Genomic DNA, 25415 nt, shown 5'->3' with positions numbered 1-25415 from the left:
CCCTGACTATCTTAATACTGAAGTTAATGGAGGATTACTTGAGAACATGGACATTAACATAAACAATAAAAGACACTAATCTTTTCTATCTTTCATGTCTCAGCCCCATTAATGAGCTATGCCGTGCAGTAAATCCTAATGTCTACTCATGTCTGCTTCATGCAAAAGCCATGACGGTTGTTTTATTAATCAATGATCATTCCTAGATATTGATCATGATAGGTATAGCTGTGTCGCTGTCTCAGTAGATTGCAGTGAGGGTGCAAGACAGACACATTAATAGCAAGATGCAGGATCCTTTAATAAATGCTAATAAATGTCATCTAAGCTAATTGTCATCAAAGGCCACTTGGGACATATTTTAATTGTAAAATGGAACATTGTCTAATTTTGAATACTAATATAATATTCTCTCGTCGTTGTTTCATGTAGGCCTATGTTTCAAATATTTCCTCATTGAAAAATTTCTCAATTGTGCTAAATAACATTGGGGCACTGATTTTAGGGACATTCCCAGATACAAAATGGAAAAACACTTCGCGACCAAGCACAAGAAAAGGACAACATGTAAGGCCTTGGTAAAACAAAAGCAACGTGGTAAAAGTTAGTCCAGAGGATTTTCCCCATCTTCTGTGTATTATAATATTATCAGCCCATATTTTGCCCTCTCTGCTCTGAAGGATACAGAAAAACAAATATTGTTGACACATACGAAAGTATAACAAATGCAACGGAAAATGAATAGCGTGTGTGTGGTACACCATCGTTGTGCTGCGTATTGTAGGTGGAAATACACTGTAGGTACGGAGGGACATCAATCGGTTACAACAACACACAGGACACTCTCTCTCACACACACACACACACACACACGCATGCACACGCACAGCCACACACATCTCTAGTGGAAAAAAGCTGCTTCTTTGCTTCTCAATTGTGTATGATCCACATTGCTAAGATATTCCCCCCCTCCCCCCACCACCACCACGCTGGCATGTAGAAAAACAGGGATTCTCTTACAGATGCACGCCCGTGCACACTTCCGCTCCCTTCCTGCTCATTGCTATTCCTTTCACGCTTGCCTCACTGTGAGGCCTGATCAGTAGCCTCTCTACGCTGAAACGCTCCCACTTTAGCGTCAGCTGAGAGACGCAGGGATCAAATCATTCCATTCACATATCTAATTGATTGTGTCTCGGGATTCACGTCATACTCGGTCTTCCTGAATACCGGAGTGCAATGCGGGTTACAAAAAAACCACATTGTTTAGTGATTTTAGTAATCTATCAAATTATTCAAAAGCAGACTTTCTTAAGAATCCTATGGATGAACATCTGGTTTTGCGATATAATGGCGATTGTATTAGGTGAATAATCAATGTGCTTGTTATTCATTACATATACAGGGAGGCTATAGATTCCTTGTTGTCTTCTCTCGACTTGTCTTATCTGTGCAGAGTTCAAGCATTCACTTTTTTACACACTGCCTGTGTGTGTGTGTGTGTGTGTGTGTGTTTTCCTTGTACATGTGATACATAGGATGCAATCAGACCATGAAACCCCAATTAACATTGTGGAATGCTGGCAGGCAGCATCGCCATGGAAACAGGCTGTAGCTAAGCATGTCCCTTCAGAGATCGTTACAGTTTCATACCTGTACATTTCCTGTGGCCTTTTGATCTGTGGGTGATGTATGCATTGCTAACATTTGTGTGTGTGTGTGTGTGTGTGTGTGTGTGTGGATGTGTGTGTGTGTGTGTGTGTGGTTTGTGGTTGAAGAGGCTTGCAGTCACGTTTCAGTCCTGTTGTTATGGTATGAGAATGAATCCCTTCTTGGTCCTCAATGACACAATGTCACAATGTTTTTGGCAGGTGGCTGGCCAGAGAAACGGGGCGGCCTTTTACTGTCACCCAATTCATTCATGCTGGAAGTCTATCATCTTGTTTATGTCTTTTCAATGGATGTATCAGAAACATGTCTGGTATATTCTTATGCAGTAGTAATCCATATCTGTGCTTTTTTTGGTATGCTACTTCAAACGATAACTAAAAACAACAAGCTAACCATGTGCTTTCTTATGAATTTGGGACCAATGACGGAATCATGAGAGATTAATTTCTTGAGCGACCAATATGTTGTACCTGTATCACCGAGTCTTGCTCTACCACGTCACCCATCAAAATATATAGAAAAGACTGAACATGGATCCCAGACAATATTCACAGGTAGAGACCAGAGAGGTGGCACTCTCCGCTTTCAGCTTGACGACAAAGAGGCAAACAACGTTACAGTCTGGAGCTTCCCGACACCAGCTTCTGCTTGATCAGCACACAGAACTTCAGATAGGACCATGTACCACTTATAATAATAATAATAATAATAATAATAATAATAATAATAATAATAATTATAATATTAATATTAATAATAACAATTATAATAGCACATTAGACTAGAGCATATCACATATTCCTAAATTGCTAAATGTATCTTATCTATAGAAAAATAAATCAGGTAGGACAATCTGCAAACTTGTATACATACATTTCTTTTTAGGACATACAAGCAAACATTCACGTGTGTGTGCTTGTGTGTGTCTGTTGTGTGTGTGTGTGTGTGTGTGTGTGCATGTGTGTGTGTACAAGGTAATGAGTAAGGCCAGATTTTGAGATGGAGGGGGCAAATAAGGAGGGTGCAAGCGTCTAGGTCCTTTCCCCTCTCGTTTCAACACCACCAGATGAGACTGAACCGGATTTTTCGACAGTAGGAGGAGAGGTTTCCCCTCCGGGGAATATGAAGAAGATGACCCATAGAAAGCTCTTCGAAGTGTCCCCTCTCTCTGTCCCATTAACCATGCCCAGGAGGTCACCATAACATCTCATTTCCTGTTGGGAAACCCTGGAATACCAACCGATTGGGATTGCTTTCCTTTTTCTTGTGGTGGCCGAGTAGCAGAAGAAAGTGAAAAAAGGGGGCAGTGACGTTCTCCATCTCGAGGGTCATTTCACCAAAGTGCTCACCACCAAACCTGAGGCTCCCGAACAATCTCTTGGTTGTTCCATGTCCCAGCATAGTGCGACACACTTTCTCACCCACCCCCCACCCTCCTACCCCTCCTCCCCTCCCCCCCCGCCCTCTCCCTCCCGGCCTATGTTCTGTTTTCTGTTGTTCATCCAGAGTGTTTTTGTGTCCCTCCGGAATGGTCCCCCATGACACTCTCGTGTTTGCGTGCTACACTTATTTTACCCCCCTTGTTGTGCTGGTCGTGCTCTCTCTCCCTGCCATTGCTCTCAGAGACTCTCGTTCAATTTGTTCGGCGTTCCCCTCCCTACTTTGGCTTTGCGCGTCGCCTCGGGCACCACGTGGTTCTCGTGGATCCCCTTCCGAATCCCCTCGAGGGGGAACAGACAGTTATGGCCCAGCATTTTCTGGGCCGTTTCTAGGTGGTTGGTGCCCCTCTGGTAGGTGCTGTTGATGCGGCACTTGGGGCTGGAGCCCGCCAGGAGGCGTTCGGAGGGGTTGGCGTCGGAGATGTCCCGCAGGTGCTCGTCGTCGTCCGTGTCGGCGTCGATGTACTTGCTGATGGACGAGTCGTGGAAGGTGAACACGGCCTGCGTCAGCGTGGTGCTCTCCGGGGACTTGGGCGGGGTCCTGCTGCTGGCCGTGGTGTAGACGGACGCCCCGGAGGTCAACAGTGAGTGGTCGGAGAGGACTGAGCTGTCGGACATGGGGGAGGGGCCGCTGTCCCCGTCACTACGGCAACTGCCTTTAGGGGTGCGGTTTTTGGAAAAGTTGCTGGAGAAGAAGAATTTTGGTGTCTTTTCGGGGAATAGAGTACCAGATATGGGCGTAAACACAGGCTCGTGCTCCAGGGGGGGCTGCAGGACTGTCTTGGCACTGGCGCGTCCACCACCCAGGACGCTGGCAGGACTGTGGGAAAACCGCCTGCTGCTGTCTTGGAGGCCAAGGCCCACAGCTGGACTATGGGGGAACCGGGTGTTCTCCTGGAAGTCTGTGGCGCAACTGATGTAGCTATCAATGCTCGACAAGCTCTTCATGTCTCCCGCAGCCTCCCTCGTGCCCATCATGGGCTGGCCCTGGTCTGGGATAGCTCCCAGCTCTATTTCATCCCTGTGTTTGCCAACTCGGGAGCTTTTGTCTTTTGCATTGAGATTTGGCTGGGATTGCGTCATGGCCATCTGGTTGTACATCTCCTCCAGCTTCTGGGCATTAAGCCTCTGGGGGCTGGTGGCTCCATCTTTGCTCGGAGAGCCTAGCTCCTTGGCATTTAAAGAGTGATTGGAGCTGGTCTCCGAGCCAGCCCTCTTGGGAGTCCATTTCCAGCGGCTGGGGGACAGGTGGTTTTGCTGCGGTCGCTCACTTTTCTCCACCACCACATCCATCAGCTCTGCACTTCGGGCAAAAGCCTCTTTCATGTTCATGGAGACGATGCTGCCGTTTCTCTTGGCCCTCTCCAGAGCCTCCCTTCGTTTCACAGCCTTCTCCTGTCTTTTCTGTTCCTTATAAAACTCTGAGAAGTTATTTACAATGATAGGAATGGGCAGGGCTATCACCAGCACTCCTGCTATACAACACAGACCCCCCACTATCTTCCCCAGAAGCGTTTTGGGGTAGATGTCTCCGTAACCCACGGTGGTCATAGTGATGGTGGCCCACCAGAAAGACGCCGGAATGCTTTTGAACTTGGTGTCGTCCTCATCCTTCTCGGCGAAGAAAACGAGACTGGAGAAGATCATGATGCCCATGGCCAGGAAGAGGATGAGCAGACCCAGCTCGTTGTAACTCCTCCTCAGGGTGAAGCCCAGAGACTGCAAGCCAGTGGAGTGCCGGGCCAACTTCAGGATGCGCAGGATCCGCATGATGCGGAAGATCTGCACCACTCGCCGGACATTCTGGAACTGCAGCACGCTCTTGTTGGACTCGGTCAGGAAAATGGTGACATAGTAGGGCAGGATGGCCAGCAGGTCGATGACGTTCAGCGGGCCCTTGAAGAACTTCCACTTGTTGGGGGAGGAGAGGAAGCGGAGCAGGTACTCCATGGTGAACCAGGCGATGCACACCGCCTCCACGTGGGCCAGCTGGGGGTTGTCAGTGGATTGGCCGAACTCATCAGTGTCCTGGAGCTCCGGGAGGGTGTTCAGAGACAAGGCGATGGTGGACAGAACGATGAAGAGGATGGAGATGATGGCCAGGATCTGAAACACACAAGGACATAAACGCAGATCAGGATTGTATAAGCAGGATGTACCAGAAATAATTGTATTCATAGTTCTTACAAACATTCCCTCCCTTTGACCAACACTACCGCGGCGCTGTTTTGATTACAGTGTCAACATGGTGCCTTGAATGCCATGTCTTCCCATTGGAAATGTTCAGGAGTCTGAGTTTGACTTTGAGCTAATGGATGGTGACTGACACAGTTATTAATTCATGACCCACTCATGAGACGAGAATTGCTCCTTTGCACATGAGTGAGTGTTGGAGGGAAAGATAATGGTTACGCCGTAATGCAAACCCTGGCTAAACAGTCAAGTAAACAGCGCAATGGAAGGACACTTGAATTTATACAGAGGAAAAAACCTTTTCACAGAAGCATCATCGTAGGATAATCACATGTATCACTCATGGAACAAATTCTGTATCAGCTATTTTAATGCACCACGGCACGGGTAGTAGACATAACTAGTGAAGAAGCAAGGTGAATAATGTGTGAGGCTATTTTACAAGAATAAAGTATGATCATGACAAATTATGTTATGAATAAAATTTGTGCACGCAGCATCATAGTTACAGAATAACATGCCTTCTTTTGAATCAATAATACTTTTGATTTTAGATATTAAACACATACAATTATTTTGAAGCTGCATATAATATAGGTTTAGGTCGATTCACAAGCCATTAGGCATGTTTTCTAACTGCTCAGTTGGAGTCTATGTCAATGTTATCAACGATAGCAAATTTGGCACTAATAACTATTTGCCTTTTGGCAGTTGCTCCTCCTGATTCTGTTTGAGCTTAGCAGCATCACTTGTGAATTTTTGAAATGTATCTCTCATCATTTTTAATAAGTATGCCCTATCTCTTTCAGTGTGGGGATATGGATAGATATTTTATACTAAACAATATAAATACTATGCTGAAAAGTAGGGTGTAGGGTACATACAAGTCCAATTTGGTATTGTAGTTATGATGGTACAGCATGCTATAGCTTTCTAGGATTAATATAATACATATTTTGCAATAAAGTAAAGCGAAAATATCGCCTGCAAAAACAAATTAAGAGTATAAAACGAAAAATGAAAAAACCCAAGGCAATTCATTTTGAATTATTAATGTCAACTCACTTTCTTATTCAGGGTTTGTTAAATTGGTTTATTTCTTTTTTATTTCCTTTATTTTTCGGGATGTGTTATTTTAATGAGGTGAGGCTTCACTCTTTCTGTCTCCCAGCCTGGGTCTGAAGGGCATGGAATCAGCAGCTCCTCAGCTCAGAGCAGCAGGGTCCCTGTCTCTCTTTATTGATGGTGATACACGCTGGCAGCGTTTTGCAAGGGTAATTGTGTATCTATGACGTACGCAGCCATTCAGTGACTTAGAACTGGTCCGATCGCACACAACAGACGTCCCCTATTCCATACGTTACATATCAGGGATCACTGGTGTAGAAACTCGGCTGTCTGCTCGGAACCGCAACTACATATATTTCCGGACAAATTTGTGACAAATTTTGCACATGATTGACACTCCCTCTTCACGGTTCCCTACAGACGAGCCGTGGGCAAGGTTGTTCAAGTGAGAACAATGAAGCATAGAAACTTAGCTCTTAGCTAGACAAGGAAGTGCAGAGTTACTCAAACACTGAGTACTCAAGATCCCCGCCCAACCTGACTGTGTAGCACTCCGGGGTCAAGAGACAGGTCCCCGCAGGAACACTGTGCCTGTTGACCTACAGTGCAGACAAACAAGGCCTGCTGCTCTCCACTTCATTTTGTACAACGTGATCAGTTCAGCAGATACCACACTGTCACCTGCGCTTAAACCTATATATTTCTCGCCAATAAATAAAACAATAAGGACTTCTCCCCCCTCACACGTTTCTTGACTTTCTGCAAAAAAAAAAAAATAGACAGCAATGATTTCTTTTTGCAGAGTGCACTAGCTGGGTCAACAGAGATGTTTGAGCCATAAAAGCATGCATTGTTTGAACACGGGCTCTTACACAAACAGACGCCACAAAGACCTTTTAAATCCTCCAGAGGAAATGACGGAGGGAGCGGCAGCCGAAATGGAGCAACAGCACTGGTTGTTAACACATGACAGACAGCCGGGCCCTTGACAACAGCCTAATCACTCGGCTCCGGCTCCCGGGAGGAAAAGTGATGGCCAAAGAGGCAACCTTATCTAGGACCAATCAGAGCGGCAGAACACTGTTGCCATAGCATCATGGGAGAGATGAATAAGGATCCTGTCCTGTTTATCCAGGTCTATCCTCTCCCCTCACTTCCTGGAGTGTGACTTCATGAAGCACAGAAGAGGTGGTGTCGCAACGGTGGAAGTTTGCTGATGATGTAATGGGGAACTTTGATTTACCTGTGTGTGTGTGTGTGTGTGTGTGTGTGTGTGTGTGTGTGTGTGTGTGTGTGCGCGTGTGTGTGTGTGTGTGCGTGTGCGTGTGTGTGTGTGTATGTGTGTCTCTGTGAGTTCTATTTACAGCAGTATCATTAGTCATTAGCTGCTATGGTGTGTGCTATCCAAGCCCTTGCAACAATGCCAGCATTTCTGCACCTCTACAATGATAGGATTATTACACCCATATGGAAATTGCTGAAAACAAATCACAGTAGTTACTAAAGCAGTGAATGGTAACAGGAGTAAGGCCAGACTAGACGATGGAGAGAGGTGGGGTGGTGGGCCAGATAAACGGGTAAGAGTTTGGCAAATGTGGGACAGGAAAAAGATGCAGGTAATAGGATCAGAGAAACTATAAAAAGACTGCTAATGGAGTCAGCTCCGGTACTTCTCGTGTGAAACATGATGGTTCTGAGGTGACATTCCAATAAGAAAACCAATCCCAGTTCCCTGTGGTCTAAGGTCCCTGTTGCGCTTTCATTATGCTCTTCATTCTTGCTCTCTCTGCCTCAATGTATTTCAATCTCTGTTTCTCTGTCTGTTTCTCGCTTTTGTCTTGCTCGTCTCCCTCTCTCTCTCTCTCTCTCCCTCTCTCTCTCTGTCTCTCTGTCTCTCTCGCTGTCACTCTCTCTCTCTCACTCTCTCTCCCTCAACCCCACTCACCCCACCCCTACCCCCCACTCTCCTGGTGTCCTACTGGGCTATCCCTGAATACATTTGAAATGTAAATTTGAATACATCAATTCTTGATTATTTTATAATGATCAGCAGAATTTCTCCTTGGGTACGTTACAAACATATTTTGATTAATGTTTGACCTTATTAAAGCTGCCTCTAGCGTCCACCTGGTAGTTTAATGTCTACTTAAGGGAACCCTTAAGCACAAACATTCTCAAACAACCCCATAAACGGTCTTTCCCCAACTGACTCGTTACTGGTTAGTTAATGCGTGGTTACTGGTTGGTTCAGTGGTTTGTTTACTGGTTAGTACATGTCTTGTTACTGGTTAGTTTATGTCTCCATACTGTTTCTTTTGTGTCTTGTAACTGGTTTGTTTGTTTCTTGTCACTGGTTAGTTCAAGTCTTGGTACTGGTTAGTTCATGCTTAGTTACTAGTAAGTTCATGTCTCGTTACTGGTTAGTCCAATTGTTTTGATGGCAATTTTTTTATATATTTAACATTGCCTTCATTTTACGTATCTATTTTATTTTATTTATTCATTTTATTGTATGTTTGCTTTAGCTTTCTGGTACATCTTAAAATACGTTGTACTTTCTGCAATGCATTTTTTAACTGTCTTTGTTTTTCTTATCTATTTTATTTTATTATTTTATTTTATTGCATGACGATGTTTCTATGTGAAGCACTTTGAGTCTGCCTCGTGTATGAAAGTGCTACATAAATAAAGTTGCCTTGGCTTGCCTTGCCTAATTATGTTGACCATGTGTCCCATGTATTTCGGTTCCCTTTCATCTTGTTCTATGGGTGTTCTGGTTTCTTCCTCTTTGTTTCTGCCTGTAATGGAATTGGGTTAACATGTCCTCATGTTTTTGCCATCTTTGTTTTTGATCTTGAGACCCCCTTCGTCTCCAAGACTGCCACAGCTAGTTACGGCTGCATATAGAAACATCAAATCCAGACAACCCACGCAAAGCTGAAGGCTGTCGGTCTGTACGGACCTCGTCTTCACTTTCCGCATCGATCTAAAAGAGCACTTACAGAACCGTTGATGCATTCATCGCATTCATTCATTCCACAGGAATGCTGCCCTGAGCTTCCTTTTCTGCCTCTGTGCTAGTTCTCATTCAGTGCCCATGGCCTCATTTTATGTGGACTGTGTCCCAGCAGCAATGATTCATTTTCTTTGTGCTAAACCGGCGCTCTGAGGGTCAGGCGACCCTCCCCCCCGGACACCTGCCCGGTATTAGATCCACGAACCAAACACCATCATAAGTTCCCAAACCCGTGGCGCCAAATCAGGTCTTCACTTAGTGACGCCCTCTTTGTTGAACAGTGTTGTTTTTCCTTCAGTTTCCGCACCCGGGTCCCGTAACGCGTGTGTATCCGTGATTTGCACACCCTAAACCCCTGGTGGCGTTCCCAAGGGGGCCGACAGAGGAAGTCCCGTATTCCCCTGACTCCTCTGCCACTTGTCTTTCAGCTGCACTAGTCTGGCCCCTCCTGCCGCCTTCTGGAAGTCCCACTTGCCTCAACTTGAACTCCCCTGGCACAGAGGGAGAAATCCCCGGAAGCGAGCACACCTTGAAGCACCCGTCACGGGGGCACTCTGTGTGTGTTTGGATCTGTGTTTGCTTTCGTTGGCCGTAGCTGTGCAAACTGTTTACATTGGGACTAAAAACACACGGAGCTGGAATCCTCTGGAAGTCGTGTGAATGAACCACACCCCCTTTACGGCGAGTCTTTCTAATCTACGACAACATCTGAGGAGGGCCGGCCTTGCGAAGCAACAGCTCCTATACAGCCTGGGCAGGCAGCCACAGTCACCATGACAACCCCCTCGAAGCGCGACAGGAGGTGCCTACACGGACCTGCTTGTAAAAGGGAAAAAAACAAGTCTGACGTTTCCCTCCTTCTCCTCCATCTCACGCCCCTCTCTCTCTCTCTCGCCACTCTCCCTTACACGCTTCCTCTCTCGCCCTCCTTCCTTATTCAACACTCACCCAGCGTTGAACCATCCGCAACGCCTGAGTATATTTCTCTGCCTCCCTGTTTTGTTTAATTCATTTTTTGGCTTGCGCGCTGTGGTCTAAGTATAGCTAATTGCTGTGACATCTTCCCAAAAGGACTGAAGAAAATAATGCACAAAGCAGAAAGTCTGCCCTTTACTGGTGCACTTTATACTGTTGTTATCCAGAACCTTGGCCCTGGTAATAACCACTAGATAAAACAAGAGATGCGTAGACTGTTGTATTCATACTAACCAGGTTAGCATAGCCTGCCATTCATTTGTATGACTCAGGCTAATAAAACAGTTATTTGGTGAAGTTGATAGCGTTTGATATTGTTTTTGTCTCAATTCACTCCAAATCATGAGTGGAGTGTCTCACAGAGCAGCGTGATCATGTGTGTGCTGGGTAATGGGGAATAATGCATTCTGGGTAATGGGGAATAATGCATTCTGCATCCGCTCAATGCAGAGGGGCCCTGCTGCTCGCCTCTCAAAGGATGGGGTTTCCATGGAGACGGGAGGAGACCGTGTCTTCCACATTTCCCCTAGCCTGATAGCATGAAAACACATGCACACACGCACACACTTCTTTGCACGAACACACGCACACACACACACACACACATTCACACATGCTTGCACACATAGACACAAACACAAACACACACACACACACACACAGACAAGCAAACATACACGCGCACAAACACACACACACACACGAATTGCATGCACTCATGAACAGATACAGAAACACAGAACCTAAATTCTACACCCCCAGTGGAATAATATTACCAAGCCAGCTTATCAATGCTAAAATCAATGATTAGCCCCTGCCCTCACTTTGGGAGATATACTCAAGAAATGAACTAACTTCACCCCAAAACATACAACAATACAACAAACGATGATGAAAGATTATGTTAGCTGTGATGAAGCCTCAGAGAACTCTCCCTCTGCGTCTCTCTGTGAGCGACTCAATGGGAACACAGAATCCACCAGCACCCAGCTTATGTCATCCTGTCCCACTGCCTTTCTAAGGCAGTGGAGGTGGGAGACAGGGAGGGCTGCTGAAATGCTGCCCAATCATTAATCAACTACACCTGTTCCTAATGATGTTAATGAGCCCTAACGAACTGACTCTCGAGCCAGGCTGTCTCTAATCATGGGATCGCACGTGCTGTTGCGTTAGACAACCAGGAATGTCTCCACTCGCTGTTTCATAAGGATAAACGTACACAGTGTTCATTATGGCTGATAATAAGTAATACTTGAGAAGATGCCAAATATTATATATGCACAGGACTGTAAAGATACGCATACATCTCCCTCTGACTTTCTTTTTGTGTACTGTCTATGTCACACACTCACACACACACACACACACACACACACACACACACACACACAGACGAAGCCCCTGTTCAGGTCTAGTACAATTCATCTCCTCAATGAAGCCCACCTCATCTCCTCTCCCTCTCCATTATTCATGCATCTCAGAAGAAGAAGAGAACCCAGACTCAGCATCTATATTTAAACCCGGGCCAGTCCACGGTGGCTTTATAAATAGCCACCCCAGTATCAGGCCTGGTCTGGTGCATCCACGACGTTGGGATCATCATACGCTTGAACCTCGTATTTATAGACAAGCAGCTCCTCTGCCAGCTTTCATTACCGAGTGATATCCTTGTGCACACTACGTGGCTGGGCCTCACGTTCCTCCACCTGGGAGACGCTGCCAAGCTTCATTTCTAAGGAACAAATTGGACGAGTGGATGAATCGCTTGAACTGATTTCCATACTGAGGGACAGGGTCTTGTTTCCCACCTACCTCATTATAACTGGGAGACGTAGCTTACAGATTACAAAGACGACAATATGGAGATAAATGATACAGAATAGGCGGAATCATGTGAAATAAGGTAATTCTAGTTAAATAGTGTGGCTTATGCTGATTACGGTACAATAGATTGTGTAATGCAGAAAGGCCGTAATCTGTAATGCAAAAGACAAACATTGAATCACCAGTGCCTCGGAAAGCAGTGCAAAGGAAGACGCACACCACAAACACACCCACACACATATGCACATACACAAACCGACACCCACACATGCGCATGCACACACACAAAGACCCACAATCACACACACACACACACACACACACACATGCAAAGAAACACAAACACACACACACACACACACGCTCAAACAAAACCCAAAATCAACAATGCTGCTTGAATAGAGTGAAGAGACAGCTGCAAGTTCAAATATCACAGAAGGGACAGTTGCCATGGTGACTGTCTTTCTCTCTACATCTTAGACAAGAGAGTGACATACAGACAGATAGATAGATAGAGAGATAGACAGACAGATACATCAAAGGAAAGATAGATACATAAATACATATATAAATACAAATATAAAGAATATTCAAATACGAAAAATATGGCTAGTCAGGAAGGCCAAGCCTAGTCCTTGCTTCAACCTCATCGGATTCAAACTAACATCTTAGAGATTTTAGCCATAACCATAACCAAAACCAAAATAGCAGGCTGTGTAAAAAAATAGGAAGTTTTCATCCAGCTTTAAAGTCTGCATGTGTGTGTGTGTGTGTGCAAGCCCGTGTGTTTGAGTGTGTGCGTGTGTGTGTTTGTTTTGTTCATGTGTCTACGCCTGTGTCTGCACTGGGCTGAGCCTACATATGCAGGCCGTCCCGCGCAGGGCCAAAGTGCTCGTCAAGGACAAAGTCTTCGCACCAGTAGTCAAGTAGTGCACCCCTCTCCCCCCTCCTCCCACTCGCCCTTCTTTCGTACCAATAACCTCCCATCCTGATGAATGCTTCTCTCCTCTTCCTTCATCTTCACCCGATTCTATTTCCGTCTCTCGGCCACCCTTCACCCTTCTCCAAAGTCATGTCTCTACCTGTGCAAGTTGCCGCACCGATGGGTCTGAATCAGAAAGCGCGCGCGAGAGAGAGAGAGCGAGGATGGGGGCGAAGAAAAGAACTAAAAAGGAATAAAATGGAATAGCAAAGTTTTATCGTGTGTGGCGATGCGTTGCATCGGCGGATGACGGTGTTCACGGAGCGCTCCGTCATCGTCGCCATAGTGACAGAGCCATTCATCCCGGCCCCAGGGTTGCTGGGCTGGGAGAGAGAAAGCGGCTTGAGTGACAGCGGACTTTAAGGTCCTTGCTGAAGTGGATCACTTGTCATGGGGAAGGTTCTGGTGAGCGTATTCACGCAGTCGGGCCGCGTTCCCTTCACTGCCACTGGTCCCACACAGACTCTTGCCCTGATATGAACTGTGTTGCTGATTCAACCATGCATAACGTCTTTTAACCTGCAGCTGGTGGCTTTCGATGCATCCGTAGGTCTTTCATTGACATGAAAGAATATCTTGGACGATATATAAATATAGAACATAATGGCCTATATAATATGAATGAATAATGCCTGATTATAATCATTCAAGTCTCTTCGCCCTAAAATTATATATAGTTATACATGTCTCTGTGACCTTACAGAATATATACATTTCTCTGTGACCTTATAGAATATATACATGTCTCTGTGACCTTACAGAATATACAAATGTCACTGTGACCTTACAGAACATACAGGTATACATGTCACTGTACCCTAACAAAATATACATAAGTATAAATGTCACTGTACCCTAACATAATATACAGGTATATATGTTCCTTTACCCTAATATAATATACATGAGTATACATGTCACTGTGTGAACCACTTTCACTGCTAACCCTGTGCTGGTTTGACAGCAATTATTCAAACGTCAGTCGGATTTCACATGTTAGGCACCCTGGACGTTGAAGAACTAAAAAAAGCCACAACGTGAGAAGAAAATTGGTAGGAGAAAAAACACTCAGGCTTTCCCTTTTTTAAGGTGGTTTGTATGGGTTTTTCTTTTTTTCACCTAAACTCAAAACAATTGCACATCCAACAGGTGCAAATACCAACAGGGGATTGTATTATTAAGTAAGGCTGCATGTTAAGATGTGTGCGAATATAAGGGGAGATCCAATTCAAAGCAAATCAATATTTTGACATGCAGCTTTTAAAATATACGTATTCTGTACTTTTTTGTTAAAAAAAATAACCAACCAACTCCTCATATTATATACAACATAATGATGTTTCTTTCTGTTTATGTTAGAATTATTCTTTCTCCAGGCTCACAAAAGATGGGTCTTCATCTCCCTTTAAATTCCATTAAAAAGAAATCTTCCATCCATTTTAATATTTTACATGTTTTGACAGTACTTACATAATGTCTCTCTTGTTCAGTCTGACAGCAAAGGTTTCCTCAAAACTACCCTTCCAAGGTAAGAAAAGATTAGGTAAGACAACACTTTATTGATCCCCAGGCGGGGAAATGTGGGTGTTTACAGCAGCAGAAACACAGGCGGAAATAGAGATGCCTCCTAGTTACAAAAATGCAATACAAATAAAAATGCCAAACAAAAGTGGACAATAAACATATAATGTAATAATAAACATCTCCGTCAGCCGGTGGCTGCAGGGTCTACCCGCTGGCCACGGCTCAACGTTGAGTTGATGGGAGGGGTTGCCCATCCTCCTCTCCACCCCTGCCTCCAGACTAGACCAGATGTAGTCCAATAAGCCAGCTGGCCTTGCTCACCAGCTGGGTCTGTGGGTCTTCCCAGCCCTGGTGCCGTCCCTCCTGCCTGCTTCAACAAACTACTCTGACTCACTCTCACTCTGACTCATACTCTGACTTTGTTCATCGCCCAACGACAAAGCTGTACTTAACATAGGGTCTCGTAATCCTTTATTAATGGTGTTCATGTTAACTTAGGTTTTAGTTAATGCATAATATAATAGGGTTAGGGTTAACCTCAGGGGTTGCCCCTAACCCTATTCAATAATGTATAAATTAATACCGTATATAGCAAACACACCATTGCTTTAGATAACATGATACCATTAGTAAATGGTTACTAGACCTTTTGTTAACTGTTCATTTACTGTTGGTTAATTGTTAGTTAATGCTTATAACTACATTAACTAATGTTTAATAATAGTTCCTTATTGTACCCTTATGTAAAGTGCTACCAAATCAACTTCCGACTTACTGACTAACTGATCCATTTAACAAATGCTAGGAGGAATTAATAATATCAAACAAATCTTTTCAGCCAGCATCAAGTCTATAATCCATAAACCTCATCGGCACATTTCCAGTGATCCTCATACTTCCAAGTAGGCTTTTTGCACCTCATCACTAGGCCAAAATCAAGGTAGATGTACTTTCTATAATTCTTGTTAGCACACAGTTAGTCTCGCAAATTACACTTAAGAGTCTGACGGCAGACAAGCTCAAATATGAGTGAATTTGGCATTTCCCTTTCGTTCACTTCATATTTGTTTCTACCATCAATCATGTTGCTGGAGGCGATGATCTGTAAGCGTATAATTGCTGAACACAAACTCGGCCAGTAGTAGTGAAGTGTAAAACAGCGTCTGTTAAAGTTTCCTATCAACACCGTGTAGACCCTCTAGACACTGGACAAATCCTCTTTGGAAAGCTTTCATCCACTTGCGTGAATGAGTTTTCTTTTCGTTGGAATATCTCCGTAATGAGAGGGGCAACAAGGCGCAACTCCACCCCTTGCAGTGCCTGCTATCAGGCCCGTCTTCCCCCAGAAATTCTGCTGTGACATAGTGGGACGGCCGGATCCGGAATTAGCATATAGTAAGAGGGACAAAGCTGGATTACTGACTGAGCATAACGAGTTACTTTACCCAGGGGCCCCGAGAGCTCCAGGCCCCCAAGGGCCACATTGTGTCTCCCTATTATAACTGATGCGATGTTAATCTAAAGCATCCACATACTTTATGCACCGTAACGACTGGGGCTGGAGAAAAATATTAAAATAAAATAAAATAATATTCAAATAATATATAAAATAATAATAATAATTGCGTGCAAATCTGATTTTGTACGCATGTTGCATTAAAATCAAATCCCAAACTGTGACTTTATCTCAGCAATTGCTTTATTTGAATATTTGTTTATATACCATAGGTGCCACACACACATCAAGAATTAAATCAATAATCTGTTAATCGCAGTGAATAATCACAATTACAATATCAGACAAAATAATTAAATTGGCAATTTTGTCATAATCGTGCAGCCCTAATAACGACCTGGGGTCAAATTTCAAGATTGATTATCAACACTTAACTGTCCCTTCAATATCTCATCTTATGGACGCTATTATTATCATTATCACTATGATCGTTATAATGAAATATATATTTTATTTATTTTTGGGAATAACTCATTTTGATATCATTGTGCTTATGCATTTTCTTCAACAAATGTGTTCACAAAATATTAATCAGAATCCAAATAAGTTTGAAACTGCAGACCTGGGGGGCCTGAACAATCCATGCAGCACAGGATGGGTTTCTGGGTAAATTATGAAGATTATGCCAGCAGCAGTGATAGTCTGATCACATCAAAGGCTTCAGACTCTGTGCCAATTATGAGAACTTTGCTGCAGGTGGCTTCCCTGTGTTCACACCTGGGTTAAGCCTATCAGCAAGGAGAAGCACAATTGGTGCTTATAAACGCTCCACTTTAGGATCATGGATGCTTATCTCACTTTCTACAAATGCTGATACTTAGTGGTGTGGTGGTGGTGATGGTGTAGTGTGGCTGTGGCCTCATAGGAGGCTAATCCGCCCAAGATAAGGGCGACAACATATTTTTTCTTTAGATAAAGGGGAAAATGTTTTTTTAGATAAGGGAGGCAATTTGCTTGAGCGGATTTCAATTTTTTCTTTCGATATACATAAACATATTTTTGCTTAAGAAATATAGGGGAAGGATAATTCTTAGGGTAAGGGGGAAAACTTATATATTTTACTTGAAACATGCATTTGCTCTGTGAATATACAGTTACAAATATATCATATTGCAATTGTGAATTTAGCATTTGACCAAAGACATAACATGAAACATCTTGCAGAGGCAGTTAGCAAATGAACACTTCGGTAGTATGTGAGTGAGGCAGTGAGTGAGTGAGTGAATAAATAAGTGATATAGTGAGTCAGGAAGAAAAATAGTGAGTGGGGCAGTGAGGGAGTGAGTTAGTGAGTGAGTAAGGCAGTGAGAGAGTGAGGTTGTGAGTGAGTGAGTGAAGTAGGGATTGAGTTAATAAGTGAGATAGTGAGTGAGTTAGTGAGGTAGTGAGTGTGTGAGTATAGTCCATTGACAGGAAACAATCCAGTTGCACCGAAATGGATATAACGTTTCCGTGTTATATCAGGTTACTACGGAAACCGAGAATACAACAGGATCTCCTGCTGCACTTAACATCACCAAGCCACAGGACCAAGGTCCGATAAGGACTGCATGGCGAAGCATAAAAACAACAACAAGATAAAATCACCATTCTTCCCAATGAATAATCTTGTCTGCAGCGTTCCTGTGAATCTGTCTTTGTGAACAGGGTGTGCATCTGAGTCATGGTGGGATTCAGAATCAGTGTTGGTGTATCAGAGGGAAGTTATTTCTGACCAGGATGACAGATTATCATCACAGGGATCCATTCATTCTGGCCGTGGTGTTTCATAGGTTCTCAAGCTATGCACTTGTCTGTCCACATGCTTTTACGTGATTAGGATTCTGAGTCTGTGAGTGTGTGTATGTGTGGGTGTGGGTTTGTGTCTCTGCGGGTGTGTCTGTGTTTGTTTGATTGTTTGTATGTGTGTATTCGTGTGTGTGCATGTGTGTGTGTGTGTTTGTGTGTCTGTGTTGTGTGTATGCGTGTGTGTGTGTTTGTATTATCGTGTGCGAATGCGCCATGTCTCTGTGTTCCTTGATCCTGACAAGAGGTCACAGGTCATAGACCCTAATCGATAGGACTACTCTCTCCTGATGATTAATCTATACCATTAGAACAGCATAGCATGTGGTAACAGCAGGAAATCCTTCAGGAATCCATGCTATGGACACAACTGCAAAGACTAAGGAGGACAGCAAAAACCTCTGAGGGAGGAATTACACCAAACCTTGGATTAATTACACACGTCTCTCCCGCGGATCACGATTGACCCCCTACAGATCACAGGGCAACTCCTCACGGAAACGTCACTGTTTCACATTTGGAATCTGACCTTGGACCACAGATAACGAGACACAGGTCAACACTCGCCTCTGTTCATGCCGAGACGTATTCACAAGCATGGCGGGCAGCCCTGGACCAAAGCCATGGCTGCCCCCTTTCCCCCCCCCCCCCCCGTTTTTCCTGATCTTTGACCTGATCAGGAAAAACGAGGTCGGAGCTCAAGCGCCAGGCAATCACGAGGGGGTTACTTGCATTTAATACAGAGCAAAGGAGACAGTGATACAATATCCTGTCCTGCAGTCCATTTGTGGTCTCCTAATAAAATGATCTTTTTTTAGGCCAACAGATGCCCTGACTCCAAATCATGTTGATATGATCAAATTGAATTTACTGGGGGAAGGCTATCTGTGCCCTGATTATTTATAGAATGACAGGTCCCCCACGTATCCCCGTTTCATAGGAATACTCCAGAAGACCCTATTTTGGGACTCTGAACACGGTGTACGTTTGTTTGTTTCAAGGGCTTTCCCCCACCTTCATTACACAGGCTGTTTCGTAGAAATGACTTTAGATCAGAGTACATAGTGGCATTATTAGTGAGATTTGTCCTCTTAGACAACCTGGAAAAATACTACGGTGTGCCTCTTTTTCAACATTAGCTTGAGGACATTGCAGGAAGAATAATGCCAAAACTATACAACTGTAAGACTGACTGTACATTATATAGTTGTACTGTATATTGTTCCAAAACTCTGCACACCATGTTTCCTGTAATACCCCTTATCGTATCACCCCATTATTGTATACTTCATTCCCAATGGATGTACAATGAACTGATTTCTATAAATCCAAAAGTCATTTGGATTTTTAAACATAATGGAAGCCCCCAAACATAAAAGCCCTTCACTGGCCTACTTGCTGCCAGAAGGACACATCTCATAGCTTGGAGCGGTCAGAACCGGAGGATGTGATTGGATGAAAGGAACCCCTCCAATATGGGGTACGAGGGATGTGGACAGGGAGTATTCAACGTGGAGCATGAGGTCTCCTGGAGAATAATGAATGTGACATTTCCCTGACATTTAGCCGCCTGTCTGGTCGAGAAGCCCAAGAATGGGAGAAATTAAGAACAGGAGCAGCGCACGAGGGGAGGGGAGAGCAAGGACCCCTCATGAATAACATTGATTTAATTGTTTTTTTTAACCAGATTCATCTGGGGTTGTACATTTTAATGAGCTTCTGTACTCATCACACACACAAACACAGACACACACGCACAAACACACGCACGCAAGCATTCACACATGCACACACACACACCAAACACACACACACACACACACATACACACATCTCATACATACCCATGCACACACACAGAATAATCTCGGCCTATGTTGCTTCTACGTTTCTCAACGTGAAACGTGCATCCATAAAGCACATTCTATTACTGGAAGTCTCCGTTGACGATCACCTCAGCGTATCACCTCACGTTGTGGTTAAATCTGGACCACTGAATGAGCCCACCCTGTTTCAGGGCTTCATATATAGTTAGCACAATGCATCCATGCTTTTAGTAGCTTTGTGCTGTGGTTTTATATTGCCCTCTCAAGCTAGTTGCATTGTTCCCAGGGCATGGGTCTGCTCTCCACTTGTCAGAGGGCCAATCTCAGACCGGAGTGCTAGCACTTAATACGGGAGAGCTGTGCATTTCTGGGAAAGCCCACCTTTCAACGCTGTGGCACAAAAACCTTCAAAAACACAGCGCTGTATGTGGGTCGACTCCGCCACAGAACCCTGTTTCATTAAACTCATTAATTCTCTCCTCCACAGTGACGTTTGAACAAGGGTGATGGTGCACATATAGCAGTAGACCGCCCTTCCTTTTTTCTAGGAAGGTTTGAACGTTGTAAACTCTAATAGGATCACCATTGATTTTACATCTCCCCCTGGATCTGCGTGAGGAAGTGATTTCCCCGACTTGACTCGGCCGCAGAGCTCATCTCGGGGTGTTTGCGCGGCCTGACAGCCCCTCCACGTGGCCTCCCTGCAAGTCATCCCCCCAGCACAGCCAGCCGACAGCTAGCCTGGCGGATCCTGTGAGGATCCCTCAGCCGTCGTCACGACTTGCGTGATTAGAGTGAGTGGAATCTAATTGTTGCTCAAACACTGCCGGTGTGTGTGTGTGTGTGTGTTTGTGTGTGTGTACCGTCGTGAGCTATTGTGAGCAAGCACCAACCCGGGCTCATAAATCGTGTGGTGGCCGTTGTTGTCGTGCTTCATTCAGGTAGCATTTGGCCGTCCTAATAGACGATAAAATATAGAATAAAGGCCTGACAAATTTGGAAATGATTAGCCAAATTAAATATTCCACAGACGGATCCATTTTTGTTTTGTGAGCAGAGATGGTGAATCAATGAGGTAATTATAGAGCATAACATTGTGAGGCTATTATCAGTGGGCAAGCAATAAACAGATGGAGGGAAACAGACTTTGAATCAGAGGTATAACAGCAGCAACAACAACAACATCTCTAAATCAACTTGAAACAGCCCTCTTATGGACCGGAGCAGACAAAGAAACAGCCTCCATAACAAATACGGAGTAAACCCAATGTCTCCATCGTGTCGTTCAGAGACATGTTGCATTCGTCAGGCGAGCTGGACAGCAACAACAACACCACAGAGTCACAAAAGGCCGTGTGGCATGTTGACAACCACAAGGTGATACCGAGTTCCTCCTCAAACACACTCACACAATGAAATATATTAGCAATAGCTAGAGCAATACTGGAGGAAGACTGTGTTTCCCCCCCCCAGACCAGCAATTTCATACGCAGACATACAAAGGTGAATGTCTACTGAGGGTCTACTAAGGGTCTACTGAAGACCTACTGAAGATATACTGAAGGTCTACTGAGGGTCTACAGAAGGTCTACTGAAGACCTACTGAAGATATACTGAAGGTCTACTGAGGGTCTACAGAAGGTCTACTGAAGACCTACTGAAGATATACTGAAGGTCTACTGAGGGTCTACAGAAGGCCTACTGAAGACCTACTGAATGCCTACTGAGGAACTATTGAAAGCCTATTGAATGACATAGTTAATACTATGACTTGTAGTACTGGTAGTAGTAGTAGTAGTTGTAGGAGAAGTATTAGTAATAGTCGTAGCAGTGGGATTAGTAGTAGTCGTAGTAGTAGCAGTGGTCATAGTAGCCGTAGCAGAAGTAGTGGTGGTAGTGCTACACTTACACCTACAGCTGTCTTATGTAAACCTTAACACCTCAAATAAAACTAAACAGAGAATAACAAATCTGGGCTATGGACAGTGCTAACATAACAGAAGCTCATAGTTACTAGCATAACTATCTTTATAATGGTTTAGGATTGAATGTGATTCATACCTCGTTACAAAGTCACAGTATTGAACATGTGATACTACTGTGTTCTTCTTCCTTCTACTCCTCCGTAGGTATATAGTAGAGTATTTGAGAGTCCATTGCTGATTCCACGTGACCGCCTGTTCTATCCTCTTTTAATAGTTAGGAAGGAAGGTCACTGAGGGATCAATAAGTATAACTCTGACTTGCAAAACTTTTCATCCATGATCAGCAAAAACACCTTTTAATGACTAAAGACTGAAGCCTAATCGCGCCTCTCTACGGACTATCTTGTAAACAGCGCACAGGGATTATTGAAATGTATTCATGAAATGTGAAAATTACCACATAACTAGATGTTGAGAGTGCCCACACATTCAAAATTTGCGGCCATAAGTGATATTTATATTTTGATTCAATTTGCAAGTCAAATAGCATGTGCATTTGTGGTCATGTGTGTGTGTGCGTATTTTTATGTTTGTGTGCGTACGTGTGTATCTCTTTGTGTGTATCTTTGTGTGTATATCTGTTTGTGTCTGTATGTGTTCCTGTGTGCGTATTTTTGTGTGCTTATCTATACTTGTGTGTGTGTGAGTGTGTACTTACATGACTATGTATCTGTGTATGTAGCTACCTATATGTGTGTTTCAAAGTCTGCATGCATGCATGCGTATCTCTGTGTATCTACGTGTGTGTGTGTCTCTCTAAGTCTGCATGCATGCCTGCGTATATTTGTGTGTATCTCCCTGTATGTGTGTGTGTGCGTGTGTATGTGTGTGTGAGTTTATGCATGCATGACTATGTATCTGTGTGGTCATCCATGTGTATGTGTGTCTCTCTACGTCTGCAAGCATGTGTGCATACCTCTGCATGTGTGTGTGTGTGTATCTAAGTGTATGTGTGTGTGTGTGTGTGTGTGTGTGTCTCTATCCCTGCATGCGTGCATCTCTGCGTGCCGTCCCCACACAGTCCCCCGTTACCTTGGCTGCGATGGACGAGCTGGGCTTCTCCAGCAGGTCCCAGAGCTTCTTCCTCTTCTCCGCGCAGCAGGTGTTGTCAAACTCCTCCCCCTCCCGCACCTTCAGGTTGTCCGCCTCGCGCTTCAGCTCCTCGTTCATCTGCTCCTTCTTCTGGTGGTAGCGCGCCTGGCAACAGGACTCCAGGTAGATCTCGTCGATGCCCCAGTAGTCCAGCTCCTGGCTGAAGGACAGCGCGCACATCTCCTCCATCATGTGGAGCTTGCCCGTGCGGTAGAAGTTGAGGATGGAGGTGAAGGCGCCCGGGTGGCGGTCGAAGAAGTACTCGTTCTCGTCCAGGCTGTAGTCGTCGCACACCTCCATCAGGGAGTCGTGGCTGTCGCAGTCCCGCAGCTTGCCCAGCCGCGTGCGGGGCAGCCGGTCCAGGGTCCGCCACAGCACCTCGTGGGGGAGGCCCCCCACGTTGAGCCGCACCCGGCGGAAGCCGCCCTTGGTCTGGGTGAGGTCCACCGTCGCCGCCCCCGCCGCCGCCGCCGCCGCCGCCGCCGGGTCTGGGGGGAGGGAGGCGGTGGAGCGCGAGGCCGTGTGGTGGTGGTGGAGCTCCGTGGGGGGCTTGTCCATCATGAAGTCGGACGGGAGGGGGGGCGGAGGGAGCATCTCCCTGGCTATGGACAACATGATGCCTGCTCTTCCATTACCGTCTCTGAGAAGGAGAGGGAGAGAGGGAGAGAGAGAGGGAGAAGGAGAGAGGGGGAGAGGGAGAGAGAGAGAGAGAGAGAGCGAGAGGGGGTGGGATAAGGGTTATTATGGGATGCAGCCCTGATCTCACACTTTGAAAGACCACTTAAACTCATATATTCAGCCAAAATATGTTTTTGTTCCGTTTTGTTTTCTGAAGAGCCACTGTAGTTGAGATGAAAAAAACCCCGTGTGAACTACATTGTTATTTATGATATTGAAGGTGTGGACACGCAGACCTGGAACGAGCGGTTATATACGAGCTCTGTCCACGCCAATGGTGCTGAAACGTCAGACCTTGCTCGGAGTCCATTCCGGAAAAACATGGCGAGAACCTCCTAACTGCCCATTCTGTGAGCTTCTTCCAGAAACCGTCAATGTTTCACATATACACATATCGACCAGACCTATTCCGCTTGTTCTGTTTTCTTAAAAAATATATATGCGAAACAACCTCTGGCAGGCTTACAGACATGACTTGATCAACGTCTTGCAAAGTTTCCCACGTATCTCTCCCAGAAGTAGGAGATGCCTGATATTAGCTGTGAAATAATAAGCATGCATCGAAACAGTTAGGCCAGACTGGCGTGTTATTATGGGAGGCTATGGTTAATAAACACACCAAAATCAATACGTATGCTGACGCGTTCTGCCTTCACCCCTTTCCTTCTTATTTAAACAATCTCGATCAACTATTAAGTCTATAATGGTACACTGAAACCCTATGCAAATTCAAAAAGACAGACCGTTTTATTTGCCAGTGTAAAATAGGACCTCGGAGGGGCTTGTGCAGCCACCGGTGATCGGGGGGCTGTGATTGCCTTGTAATTAGTCAAACTGTACCGTGGCGAATCCAAATTCGATGCATTTGCCAACTCAACATTGACTAATCTTCAGATACACTGCTCTCTGGTGTGGTGAACAGGGCTGATGCATAGCCTTGGATACGCACTTGATCATCTATTGCCACTGATCATTACAGTTTATTTAATAATCAATGGATTTGGACACCCGGAATCGTTTTTTGCTATGTATATAAATATAAAATGATCATTAGTACGTACCGTTCCTGGAAAAAGAATATTCCTGAGGCAGCCAAAACGATGCCGAACTATTGCAAAGGAGGAGCGGTTATTGGTTTTATTATTCCCGGGATTGGACCCTTTCCCTTTCAAACGTTGCATCGGTGGAACCCTCCTCTGCCTCCGACATGACAACGAGATCCGACAAGCGACTGATGCGTGAGCCACCGTGTTCCCAGGGCGAATACAAAAATGTTAGTCCGATGTAAAAAGATCAACAAGTAGGCTACGTGGAGGACCCATTCGGACGGGCTACTTGAGTTCACAAGCGGCGTCGTATCTCACGTCTGGAGGTAGTTCCACAGCATCCCCCCCACCCCACCCCTTCTCCCCCCCCACCCCCCAACACACACACACACACCCCTCCACCCGGCTCCACATCCCATTAACCCCTCACATGCGATGGTCAAACAGCTGTTCCTCCACACTACAGGAAGAGGAAGGAAGACGTGGCTACATCCCAGGTAAACCAACCCCCCTCCTTAGCAACACCAATCTCACTTTACGAATCCATCTGGAACCAGGGGGAACACCAGGGAAGGGAGGGGTGCTTTTTTTTTTTTTTAAGTAGAAACAAGGGATTATTGCATCGTTATCACGATCATAGCCCTACCCAACTGGTAGGTGCATATGTTAGTGTGTGTGGAGAGGAGGGGAGGGAGGTAAATATGTGTGTTTGTTTGGAGGGGGGGGGGGGTTAGATCAAGGCACACAGGTGAAGAAAATATCCAACTCCCAAACCTGTATTATGCAAACGCACAC

The 25415-nt window shown here is 45.0% G+C and overlaps 1 protein-coding gene across 1 annotated transcript; it reads right to left on the bottom strand.

The window, feature by feature from the left end:
* Positions 1-3151: 3151 nt before the first annotated feature.
* On the bottom strand, positions 3152-24880 carry kcnb1 (potassium voltage-gated channel, Shab-related subfamily, member 1). Its single transcript, XM_079748449.1, has 3 exons — positions 24636-24880; positions 22837-23536; positions 3152-5216 (listed from the first exon to the last, which is right to left on the bottom strand). The coding sequence occupies exons 2-3, from the start codon at positions 23509-23511 to the stop codon at positions 3291-3293; spliced, it is 2601 nt and encodes an 866-aa protein (XP_079604575.1). The 5' UTR covers positions 23512-23536; positions 24636-24880; the 3' UTR covers positions 3152-3290.
* Positions 24881-25415: the final 535 nt, after the last annotated feature.

Source organism: Pollachius pollachius (assembly GCF_949987615.1).
Source record: "Pollachius pollachius genome assembly, chromosome: 12".
In the NCBI taxonomy this organism is placed as follows: Eukaryota; Metazoa; Chordata; class Actinopteri; order Gadiformes; family Gadidae; genus Pollachius; species Pollachius pollachius.
This window is presented reverse-complemented; position numbering and strand designations above follow the sequence as displayed.

Bases quoted from the DNA above. Each gene is read 5' to 3' on its own strand.
- kcnb1 (XM_079748449.1), bottom strand. From the start codon at position 23,511: ATGTTGTCCATAGCCAGGGAGATGCTCCCTCCGCCCCCCCTCCCGTCC. The intron at 5,217-22,836 runs GTAACGGGGGAC...TGTGTGTTTCAG, and splicing joins GCTCGTCCATCGCAGCCAAG to ATCCTGGCCATCATCTCCAT.